This window comes from Micropterus dolomieu, linkage group LG18 (assembly GCF_021292245.1).
Source record: "Micropterus dolomieu isolate WLL.071019.BEF.003 ecotype Adirondacks linkage group LG18, ASM2129224v1, whole genome shotgun sequence".
In the NCBI taxonomy this organism is placed as follows: Eukaryota; Metazoa; Chordata; class Actinopteri; order Centrarchiformes; family Centrarchidae; genus Micropterus; species Micropterus dolomieu.
The window spans coordinates 31,154,015-31,165,718 of record NC_060167.1 but is presented as its reverse complement, the minus strand read 5'-3'; the positions used below and the strand labels follow the sequence as shown (position 1 = coordinate 31,165,718).

Below are 11,704 nucleotides of genomic sequence, written 5' to 3'. Positions count from 1 at the left end.
GGGGGGGGGGGGGGGGGGGGGGGGGGGGGTTAAGAGCACTGATCCACGGGGATGTGATCAGGATTACGGCACTGAAAGCTGGAAAACATCATTTGAAGCTTTACGTCTAAGCAAATCATCCATAAAGAAAAAGATCACCCACAATCATTACATTATTAACATGTCACAGCCCATATCAAGCCGTTGTCACTGGAGCACAAGCTTCAAAATCTCTTCCTCTCAACAGGCAACAAACTTGTCCATTGTCAAATCCTCTGTAGGACGGACATCCTGCCATGTCCTTGTCAAAAGAGCTAATTTTGATTCATCTTGTTAGGGGACTGCATGGTTTGTTCCCTAATGTTTTGAGCTGGCAGAGCAAACAGTGAGATGACATCCTATTTCTGCAACACCAACGGGACCTCTGTCTGTGGTGCAGTGCTGGACAGATAGAGAATTTAACACGTCTGCAGAAACCAACACCACGCAGTCATTAGATGAGCACAAGCTGGCAGGGGGATGGTGATACGGCTTCACCCAGGAAGTCAGGTTGGCGTCGTGTGCCAAACTAACAGCTTCAGGCTATATAAATGTCATCTGACTGGGCAGCCTGGTTGTCAAACAATGTGAATGGCATAGTATTCAACAGAAGGATGAATAATAATACATCAACGATTCTCAAAATGTCATTAAAATAAAATCAAGTCCGAACTTTACACAGTCATAGCACTGAAAAGCATAAGGTTTTGTGCCAAAACGTTTGAAGGAAAATTTGAAAGGAACCAAAGTAGCATATCCTATTCCGCTCAGTAGCTTTAAATAAAACAGAGGACTAAAGCAAACCATCTGTCTCAAGAAACCGATAAAAAGCTAAGCAAAGTTTTAATACACATCTGCAGTCAAATCACATGCTGAAAAAATTCAGCATGTGGAGATCAAACCAGTAGCAAAAGCCAAGAGTCCCAGTTACAGTCCACCAGTAAAGATGGGAGCAACAAATGGGCTGCGGAACATTTGCTTTCCGTTTAGGTTATTGGTCTCTTTACCACAGCAAAGACTTAACTCAGCCAATCTGTGGACCAGTTTAGGAAATATCAAAATATGCGGCTGGTGATGATAGATAAACGGAGAGCTAGAGCTAATTTAACAGCACATAGGCCTATTAAATGGAGGCAAAACCTAACTAAAGTTTCAAACTTATCACATAGTTTCCCAGGCTACAGTTTACTAATAAGTTACAAAATAGTTCAACCTTTTACAACTACCCACCGTCATGTGCTGTAAGTTAACTTAAATAAAATCGCAACACCACAAGCAAAATACAATACTTTATTTATTTTTTTAATCCGTTCAACCTACTATCTTCACGTTACTTAACTGTCTCAATCGTGTAGGCTACTTCATTTTCACAGACCACACCAAACGCGAAGCCTACTCTTTAAAAACTACTAACAAACGCTTTGAAGTACTTCAACAATGTAACTATCCATTGAGTGGCGTGGTCTGCCTGCCCCTCAGAAAGCCGTCGGCGGCAGGGTGATAGCGAAGCACCCGAGCTGTAGCTTCTAAACTTTCTCCAGTTAAGTTTGTATCACTTTGAAATTAATTTAAGAGTTTACTTACCTTTTCCCGGCCATTTTCTTCACATTGTAAACAAGGCGTACACAAAGGGGAAACGTTGTTTGGTAGGTGTCCTGAGCGCGTTAATTTTCTGAGCGCACAGAGCGGTCCGAGTGAGTACGGGACGGTCCTCCGGTGGTGAATCCGATATGGAGTCTCCGCCTCTGCACGTGAGTCATAGGTTGGGATGGGGGTCACCCAGGCTGCACCCCTGCCCCCTACCCTGCTGCACCACACCCCCACCCTATATCCGCTAACCTTTGCAGGCTGGAAAGAATAGAGACCAAACCATAAACAAAATATTTAGCGGCTCAGTTAATGGCCGAACCATACAATGTCAAACTTCTGTGACTACAACTATCCCATCATGCTTTGGGGGAACAATACTGTTCGTAGCCGTCTGACAACTCTCCTTGTAGTTGGAGCAAAATAAATAACTTCTAGGCTACTAATTCTGTCTTTCCATGAATGAAAATAATGTAATAGACTTGTTTTTGACAGTTTCTTTTCACCGTATATTTATTGTGGTTGTTACAAAAAGGCAGACACCCTAATGTTTTGGATTTTTTTATTTGTAAAAGATGTGCTATTAAAATAGTTAGCTTGGATTTTAGCCCTCTGTTAAAGACACATCTTGAAATGTACAGAACACTGCGGTTGCTAAGCGACAAACTGGTATGGGGATTATTTTATTTATTTATTTATTAATATTATAATATCATATCAGGGTTGTGATATGCACATTTTAAAACATATTCTCTGTGGACACCGCCAGTCAGAGAGCTGAGAACCTTAATGATCAGTTTTATGATCACAAATCCTGTTGTTGTAATTACAATGAGCCCCGGTGTTGTCCTGTGGACAAGCGCACAGAGACACCTGCTGGAGAGCAACACAAACAGCCATTTCTGAATAAAAGTCGGGTCATGTTTATGGACAAACACTTTATTCACAATAACTATCTTAAAACAATTACTAGCATTCAGATCTATGGAAATATTTGCTAAAAAGGTAATCAGAGAAGCTAACAAAGTCAGGTAGCTTAAATTCACATCAATAAGTAGTACATTGTTGTGCTGTGTTGTTCCTCTGGCACAGAGTAAACTATATATCCATTAAATGTACATGGCGCATCTGTTCACAGTGAACCCTTTAAGTGCTTTTCCAATGTAAATAAGGAAAGGACAAACATACAAATTGCGGGCAATGACATTTCTCAAGCTACATTTCTCCCTTTACGTTCATTTTGTCAACTCAGATCATACAATGAGATCTGCCTCTTCAGTATTATAAAAAAATATTGTAAACATTTATATTAATTGCACAACATACATTCAAATACATACTGTACTGTACAGCAATAACTGACTTTTGTATTATTATCCTGTAGCACCATGTATAGCAAACTGAACAAACTATTTGGATACTTCTACAGTGTGGTACTGACAATACAAAGGAGTAAAATGGCATTCACAAATGACGCATTCTGTCAGTGGTCAAATATTCTGGAGGTTTGGATTGTATCACTGTGAGACAGTGGTTGGTGTAGGCCTGTTCAAGGTGTGGCTGACACTGGATATGCTTGGGTCAAGGCAGGCAGTCTCTAGTCACCTTATATCTCACAGCTTTGAGGAAGATGATGCATCATAAAGGACATTCATCAGCGTTAAGATCAACTATAATACAAAAGATTATGGCAAAGAGTTTGTTACCATTTAAAAGTCCGTACCACTTCCATGTGCAGACAAATTGGTGCAGAGGAAGAACATATCTTGTTGTTACTCAAGGCGCTAATGATTTAACTAATCAGCATGTGCCACAGACATCATGAGGCCAAGACACCATTGTGTAGCAGCAGAGGTGACATGTAACTCATAATGTTCCACCTGGTCCCATATGATAAGAAAGAAAGCTGATTAAAGCTGATATATATTATGTACAAGCAGTACTGTTAGACTGAATGTATTGTGGACACCAAACTGTCCCACCTAATTCACAGCATCCTGTTAATGTACATTGTTCTGACAGCTGAGGGTAACAGAAGACGTAAATGAGAATGAAATGTGCGCGAAGGTAGAACTGACAGTTGGAGAGTCTTTAAGTTTCCTCTCAGTCTCAGCATCTCCTCTGCCTGGGTGAGAGTTAAGAGAGCAGCTCTCTCAAAATTTAAAACCCAGTTTAAAGTTAAAATAGTATCTCAGGTTGTGGTCCAACGAAGTGTGGTCAAGGTCCGTGGGTTTGCCTACACTCCCCCTTCTCCTTCCGTTGCCGGAGGAGGCCGATGTGGTGGGTTGTGGGATGCAGGTGGTTAACCAACCCACCCTTCCCAAATCTGCCCTCTGTGCAGGGGAAACAAATGCTGTGAGTTAAATGTGCCACTTTAGGCATTCACTGGAAACCATGGCTCCAGTTGTGGTCTGTTCCTATCAACACTGCGAGGAAAAGTAAGAAATGACAATAACAGGACTGAAAACACAACATAATGAGCCAATGTGACATCTGCATTGCTTAACTGAATTTGACTTGAGTAAGTGAATGAAAAAGAAGATGGTGCAGATTTGCAATGCAGGTAAATGAGTTACTGTAAGTATGGGAGTACAGAATTACAGTAAATAGGAGAGAGGGGAGCATGCTGCTGGGTAATCTGACCAAGCTAAAAAAAAAAAGGATGGAGATAGGAGTAGAGCTTGGCTTACTACAAAGGAACAGATGGGTTATGACAAACTCACAGCGATTTGGAGGAGGGCTTCTTCACTTTTGGCCTCTTTCGACGATGAACTGGCCTGAAGCATGCACAGCACGTATACACGTGCAGGGCAAATGCACGTGCATGGAGACAAACACACAGATATATACACACACACAGACACACACATACATGCATGCGCGCGCACATACGCGCACACACAGGCAGGCACACACACATACATACCCACACGCACAGCAGAGACAAGCAATTAGGCTTCATTACAAAAGGGAACAGCAGAAGCTGAAAAGCAGGCTTGCATTTTGGCCCTCTTTGGCTTCTGCTTCTGCATGCTAAAAAGGCTTTGATCACAACAGTAGGGAACCATGACAGCTTGAAGAAGATCTATTTCAGCACAACATTAATGCATTTTATTTTCTTGACTCCCCAGATTCCCAGACTCGCAGTGAGAAGAAACATAGCCAAAGACACACTAGGGAAGCTGTAACCTCCCAGAGTTCAAATTGTAACATGGATTCCATCTGCAGTGTTTGTAAAAGTAATCATCTGTGCTGTAAAAGGAAGAAGAAAATACCTGTATTCACTGAAGTAGTTGCGCTCCTTTCCTCCTGAAAGGAAGCGGAGGTAACATTAGTCTCAGTCTGAAATTTTCAGAGACACTATAATAAATCATCTTTGCCTTAGAGGCTTCTTACTCACCCTTCTCCGGGTTACATTGCTTATGTCCCTTGCAGCCCCTCAAGTCCATGAGCTGTTGATGCATCGAATTCAGAGCATTGCGTTCGAGGGTGCTGACAGCATTTATCAGCTACAGAAATCATAAGGACAAAATGTCAGCAAGGGCTTTGGAAACTGGAAAACATTGGAAAATGTGTACACACTATGCTCATAGGCATGCACTGTGAATAATACTGTGTAATCATTTTAAAGTTATTATTGGGAAGTTATTTATGTATCCGCCAAATAGTACACTGTGTCTGTATAAATGAAATACCTGGTATGGGTCAGTGTTGAGGTCAAAATACTCCAGGAAACCGGTAGCAAATTCACAGAACAGGAAGTTGTGTGTGTCATTGATGGTCCTTAGGCACCAGTAGGTGTTATTGTTGGCACTGGTGCATGCACAGAACGGACCCACTGAGGGAGGGAGCGGGAGTGGTGAGGAAGGGAGGGGTGACAGTGGAAAACAAGGGACATTACAACAGTGTTCAAAAGAATTATTGTCATCATACCTGCTTTGGAAAATATTCAAAAGTTCCACAACAATATTCTTCACATCTCTTTACACAGCCATATGTTATTCCTCACTTGTCCAGAAGGGGGCTGTCTGCCAGTGATGGTTGTCGTGGGTGAAACAGGTGAGGCCTGGCATGCTGCAGGTATCGTTGTTTTGGAGCCTCTTGAGGAATTTACGTAGTTTCTTTCTGCGCTTCTGCTCCTTCTGCAGCCACTGGCTCTTTTGCTTTGATGGCATTCTGATGAGAACAAAAACACATCAAATACAGTGAGACTGCATAAAAAAGAATTTATTCATTGTCAAACACTGTAATCTTTTACCTGAGTGAGTGCATGCGCAGTGCATTGAGCCTGAGAGTCTCTTTATTCTTGAGGAGATAACTGTAAAGACAAGAAGCAATAGTCACATACTGAGTGTAATGAGATGTATATGCAGGTGACAGTGCGAGTCTGACCCATTCGTACCTGGGAGTGTCACACTGACATTCCTCTGGCCGCACCTTTTTCAGGTGACCTTTGACCTCACGCAGGTTCTTGATTTTGGTCTGCAAGGTTTCAATCTAAACACAGTAGGAACAAACACACAAAGCTCATTATACACCACAAGCAACTAACAACCTGTGATATGGGTTTTACGGTCTGGATTTAACAAGGAAGAGAATGTAGCAGTACCTCATGTTCAATGTGCAATTTGTGGTCTTTCCATGCCTGAAGAGACTTGTAGAGGCCTCCATCACATTTCACTGTGTCATTCATAAGAATAGAGCATCTGCGGGATAAAAAAAACCTAATAGTACCACTAAAAATTATGCAATTATTAATTAATTTTAACATTTTATATCTCTTTTTTTATCACCAGAAACATTACACATTAATGCAGACAGATGTACACAGTAGCACCTGTAGGTGACTTTAAGAGCAGCAGGTGGTGTGAGTTTATTGCTTGTAGTGGGTTTGGCTGTGACCTCCATGCCACTGAACTCTTCATTGTCCTCCTCATTCCCTGCTCCTCTCCTCCTGTCTCTGGCCCAGCTGCTGTTCCTTGAGCCCAGGGACCGGTACCCATCCTTTAGGTCTATGGCATACAGGTCTCCATCCAGCTCAAATGATACAGCGCGGGCCCAGCGCTTCCTAGAGACAGTCTTACTGGATTTCATCTCTGAGTAAGATGAGACAGAAGAACCTGAAAAAGAGCGCTGTGTTTTTTATACTGAATATCAAAATATATGATGGTGCAGACAAGTGAAGACCAGGGCATGAACAATTTATATACTGATGATATGAATATGAATGTTCCATGCAATAATTAAAAATCCTTTGTATTTGTTTCTTTGAAAGCCCTATGATTAAAGGCTCACTCGTCTACTCTAGTCTGCCACTTGATGGCAGCACCCACACACGCTCACATGAATTCTTCAAAAGCTGGTTATTTTAGCTTGACATTAATGGGCCTGTTCGGCAAGGCTTTTTAGGCTACTGCAAGAATGTTTCAAAGTAAAGCACAAGTGTCTGAACAAAATCAGATCTAATAATAACTACCAGAACAATGGTACATGTGAGTGACAAGAGAAACGTACTCTTCTTGGTAAGCAGCCTTTTCTTTTTCAGGATTGATGTTTTGAAGCCCACATCGCCGCAGTCACAGCTGTCAGAGTTGGACATGGGAGACAGCTGAGAGGCACCGCTGGCCATCAGAGCCTGCATACGTGGGGCGTAAAGACTAGCCATGCCCTTGCACTTATACAGCCTCAGCTTGCCAGTCGGGTCCTCCACACACTGCCACTTCTGAAACAAGGCAGAGGGAAATTTCATGATGATGGGTCTTTAGGCTTGTAAGTAATTAAGTTTATTTGTATAGCGCCTTTCAAGAGAAGATGTCACAGTGCTTCATAATAAAAGAGAAATAAGAAATTTAAATCCAGAGCAACAGACATGAAGTGTAGACCTCAAGCTAAAAACATCGAAAGAATAAAAACATGACACTAAAACTAAACAAAAGGGTCTTGAGCTGATTTTTAAATGTGTCCACAGTGTCCACAGATCTTAAGTCCACTGGGAGAGAGTTTAAAAATTTAGGAGCTACAACCTGAAAAGCTTCTTTTATCTTGAGCCTGGAGCAAGGAACAACCAACAAACCCTGATCAGAGTACCTCACATTCCTACAGGTGACATACAGCAGGACTGCAGTAGTACATTAAAGTACTCTTTAATGTAGGTAGGTGCCTAACCATGCAAGCACAAGCAGTATAACACAACATAATTTTTGATGCATAAAACCCCAATGATTTAAAATGTTCTTCATCGGGCATGCTCAAATTACTCTACACAGAACTCTGATGGTAACTTGTAACAAATTAGACGGATCTTTATGTACACACACATATGCACGCACATGTGCTACTCAATTCATTTTGAAGGATTAAAAAAGACTTTGATGTCAAATGGAACCTGAGAGTACAAATTACTGTATATGATACTCAGTAAATTGTCAACCACATTGAAAATGATCACCCTGTATGAGCTACACTCCATGTTCCAATAACCACTCCTTCTTAGCTGCTGCTAGGCAGGTACCTGTCCTGGCTGCTGGCAGGAGGTCTGGTACTCTGCTTTCTGGCACAGGTCCTTTACTCGCTGGTATTTTGGCAGGAAGTTCTCCTCCTGGGCCATTTCCTTCCCATCAGCTCTCTTGTGTGGAAGCTTTCTGAAAAAATAGACAAACACGACCAAAGACAAGGAGCCTGATGTAACCAGAAGACAAGGCCTGGAATGAGAACATGTCCTGCAAAAGGTCAATCAATAAAACATACCCTCTCTCCACCAGGAAAGAATCTCTCCATGTTTTACCCTTCCTGTTCAACTGGAACCTGGGAAATAAATAAAAAATCCTGTCAGACCACTCTGACACTCTGATATTTGAACTGAACAAACATGCACTCCGTTTTCAAATGCCATCCTTGTACAACACTGAAAAGAAAGTTGTGTTACACATTTATATTTAGATTGTAAATTTCATTATGTCCAAGAAAACACAGAGAATAGAGATATGGTAAAACTATATGAAGTCCAGGCAAGCTATTTTTTGGCACATAACAACCTAATCTCACATTTTAAATGTCATTCTTGAACTGTATTTTGAATGCCTCAACACTGGGCAAAATAACTGATGTGTGTGTTCACCTATTGACTGGCCTGTCTGTGTCCAGTAGCTTGAGGATAGACTTGCCATCCATTTCTGGAGGGATATCAACACCGGCCATGTCCAGCAGAGTCGGTGCTAAGTCGATGTTTAACACTATATGAGGATTACTGCAAGGGAAGCAATAATGAGGTGATCTCACATGTATAATATTGGAACACAGCATCTAGAAATCAGAATACAAAATGGATGGGAAAAAAACTACAGAGAAATAACAGGCTGTGTCACTCACATGGCACCTTGCTCCACATTAGGTCCTCGTATGTAGAAGGGAACACGGATATCAAACTCATAAGGCATCGATTTGCCCTTGACCAGCCCAAACTGGCCGATATGGTAGCCGTGGTCCGAGGTGTAAATGAGGTAGGTGTTGTCCAGTTCCCCTGTCTCCACCAACATGTTGTACACCTAGAAAGGAGGATAAAATTCATTGAACACTCACACTGCGTAAAAAGTTATACTTCATGTTTGATAGCTCAAGTCTCCTGTGCCAGATTCAAGGAAAAAGGGATTGAACAATTTGCCAAGTGTGTCAGTGAATACATTATACAGTCCCAGTCAGAACAAGCACAGATCTCTCAGGACTTGAGGCTGTCAGATGAAATGTGTGTGTGTTGTGTCTGTGTTTAAGGTCCTTTGTGTGTTTAAGCATATATCTATCTGCCTGTGTGTCCTGCTTACCTTCTCCACACTGTCATCCACAGACAGCAGGGTCTGCATCCTCCTGCGCTGCAGCATGTTGGTGAACTGCATGTGGACGGGCTTCATAGGTCCTGTGTAGCGTAGGATCCAGTGTTTGTCTGGGTTAGGGGCATAGTTGTAGCTGGGGGTTCTGAAAGAGGCAGAAGACAGAAAAGTATCCAACTTAATCACAAAAAAACTCAATGTGGTTTACTTAACATCTTATTTTTGTTGCTTCTTCTACATCGTAAAAGGAGAAAATAATAATGCACAGGACTCATTCTTGCATATGTCATTATAACTCATCATATGCATTCAGTTTCTTCATCCATCTCTGTACATGTGGATTTCTATAGCTGTAAATTGGATTATAGAAAATGTACCAATGTGTGTACAGTTAACACTGTGCAGTCACAGCAATATTCTCTGCCTGTGTCTACTGATATCTCCTATCCTTTTCTTTCCAACATAGCCAGAAATCTGTTTATGCAATGCCAAACCAGAGGTTACATAAACCATGGAAAATGCAAAGAACTGCAATTGATAGGCCTGTAGATAGGGAGAACAGTTTGATCAATAATTAACTCCAAGCCATATGGAATTTTAATCATTTGAGAATAAACACTGTTAAATAGCTAATGGGATCCTAGAAGAAAATTTATTTAACACAGACATTTAACGCGGATCGATTTGTCTTTTAAGAAATGCTAATTTCTCACAGCTTGGTCAACAGTGGCAACTCTAATGTAGTCTGAAGACGTGTCTGCAAGGTGAGAAGAACATTTATCACCAGAGGAGTGCAGGACATTTACTGCCTCTCTCTCTTCATGTGGTTGATAAGGGCGGAGGGAGACAGAGGGAGAAAAATAGCCAGAGAAGTGCTCACAGAAAACACCACCCCAGGGATAGCAAATTTATGGAGAAAGAGCAATTAAAAGTTTGTACAAAGACACTGGTGCTGAATTTTCAGAATATTCTGTGTATAAAGCCTGCGTGGCACAGGTTAATGATGCTGGAGGGATTAGATGAAGCAGAAGAAGCGTGTGAGGGGGTTGCAGTGAGGGCGAAGAAACTGCAGTCTCATTACTGGCCTTGGGTATATCTCTGGAGGCCAATAGCAGGTCTGCCATTGGCTAGCAACACTAGACAGTCAGTCAGGAGGAGCATGGAGGGTCAGAAAGAAAAAAATTGAAATCTGTGTGTGTATGCTTGCACGTGCCTAAATCATTACTTATGCATTAAACATACATCATTCATGCCTCCGTTTGATCATGGCTGACAAAATGGTACAAATTAGCCGGGCTCATTACATTAGTAACAGCAATGTGAACAACACATGAGCCAAATAAACTGGAGCGAAACACTGGCTGTGTGTGGAGAGTGCTCAGCTGCCAAGAGCATCCTGCAGGCAGAGGAAGATAAGATCGAGCTGAGATTATGGAATTTGTGTCATTCTGGGTCAAATGAAATGTGTGGATGACGCATATGCAAGCAAATAGCTGATGATGTGAAAATGTAAAAATGTCCCACATAAATCAAATCAGTAAATATTAAATGGGCAAAGCAAGTCTGGGTCAATCTATTTGCTGCCACATAAACACCCAAAACATGCAACAATCTGAGGGCTCATAGCTTGGTTAATCATTTTGAAGCTTAATCATTTTCTTACATGTGCTGTGATGCGTTGGGGAAGGCAGAGCTGTACTGCGGGGCGGAGTCCTCCGGACCGTGTGGAGCAACATGGCTCAGGACCATCATGACAGGACGCTGAGGGTACATCCTCTTAGACATACGGAAGTAATTGATGCTGTCATTGGTAATGATGTCTGTCAGGTAGTCCTGTGGAGCGAGCAGACACTGTACATCAGGCACTCAGTGAGTGACAGAGAGAGTAAAAGAGCAGATGTCAGTGTCTTCGGTGCTATGCTGGGTCAGAGCCCATTACTGACCTGGTGTGAGTCAAAACAGATTCCCAAGCACTTCTGTATAACTACAAGAAAATATCTAAATAATGACCCACAATGGATTTGTGGAATCTACTGTTTAACCCTTTGAACTGATTCTTGTTTTATAAATACCCATTAGTTGCTTTTAAGTTAAATTTGTATCAGGTTGCTTACACCGAGGGAAATATTTCAACTTAAAACATGTTTTCATGCCATTAAACACAAATCACATTTTACAAATTTACACAAAACTCAGCCAGATATATTTGGTATCTTTGAAAATGTTAGGCTTTCCCCTATAATTTAACATGGGGGGGGGGGGGGGGGATTTTAAAG

General features: G+C 41.7%; 2 protein-coding genes and 1 long non-coding RNA gene across 9 annotated transcripts in view; 1 reads left to right on the top strand and 2 right to left on the bottom strand.

Moving 5' to 3' along the window:
• The window catches only part of arhgap46a (Rho GTPase activating protein 46a), a 32,388-nt gene extending 30,665 nt beyond the window's left edge, over nt 1–1,723 (bottom strand). For 2 of the 3 annotated variants that reach the window (XM_046075512.1, XM_046075514.1), the window contains exon 1: nt 1,603–1,723. In XM_046075512.1, coding sequence (XP_045931468.1) covers nt 1,603–1,616 — 14 coding nt within the window. In that variant the 5' untranslated portion in view covers nt 1,617–1,723. The remainder of the gene's footprint in view (nt 1–1,602) is intronic. The other variant, XM_046075516.1, reaches the window with a different exon arrangement.
• On the top strand, nt 1,548–5,004 carry LOC123987012. Its single transcript, XR_006829039.1, has 2 exons — nt 1,548–1,769; nt 4,737–5,004. It is a non-coding gene; the product is annotated as an uncharacterized LOC123987012 (long non-coding RNA).
• Nucleotides 2,529–11,704, bottom strand: part of sulf2a (sulfatase 2a) — a 42,204-nt gene continuing 33,028 nt past the window's right edge. For 4 of the 5 annotated variants that reach the window (XM_046075518.1, XM_046075520.1, XM_046075517.1 and 1 more), the window contains 17 exons: nt 11,092–11,261; nt 9,423–9,573; nt 8,974–9,149; nt 8,723–8,851; nt 8,353–8,409; nt 8,117–8,246; nt 7,120–7,327; nt 6,443–6,725; nt 6,215–6,311; nt 6,008–6,102; nt 5,864–5,923; nt 5,615–5,781; nt 5,301–5,443; nt 5,006–5,114; nt 4,881–4,914; nt 4,329–4,382; nt 2,529–3,938 (listed from right to left, as the gene is read on the bottom strand). In XM_046075518.1, coding sequence (XP_045931474.1) covers nt 3,908–3,938; nt 4,329–4,382; nt 4,881–4,914; nt 5,006–5,114; nt 5,301–5,443; nt 5,615–5,781; nt 5,864–5,923; nt 6,008–6,102; nt 6,215–6,311; nt 6,443–6,725; nt 7,120–7,327; nt 8,117–8,246; nt 8,353–8,409; nt 8,723–8,851; nt 8,974–9,149; nt 9,423–9,573; nt 11,092–11,261 — 2,094 coding nt within the window. In that variant the 3' untranslated portion in view covers nt 2,529–3,907. The remainder of the gene's footprint in view (nt 3,939–4,328; nt 4,383–4,880; nt 4,915–5,005; nt 5,115–5,300; nt 5,444–5,614; nt 5,782–5,863; nt 5,924–6,007; nt 6,103–6,214; nt 6,312–6,442; nt 6,726–7,119; nt 7,328–8,116; nt 8,247–8,352; nt 8,410–8,722; nt 8,852–8,973; nt 9,150–9,422; nt 9,574–11,091; nt 11,262–11,704) is intronic. The other variant, XM_046075521.1, reaches the window with a different exon arrangement.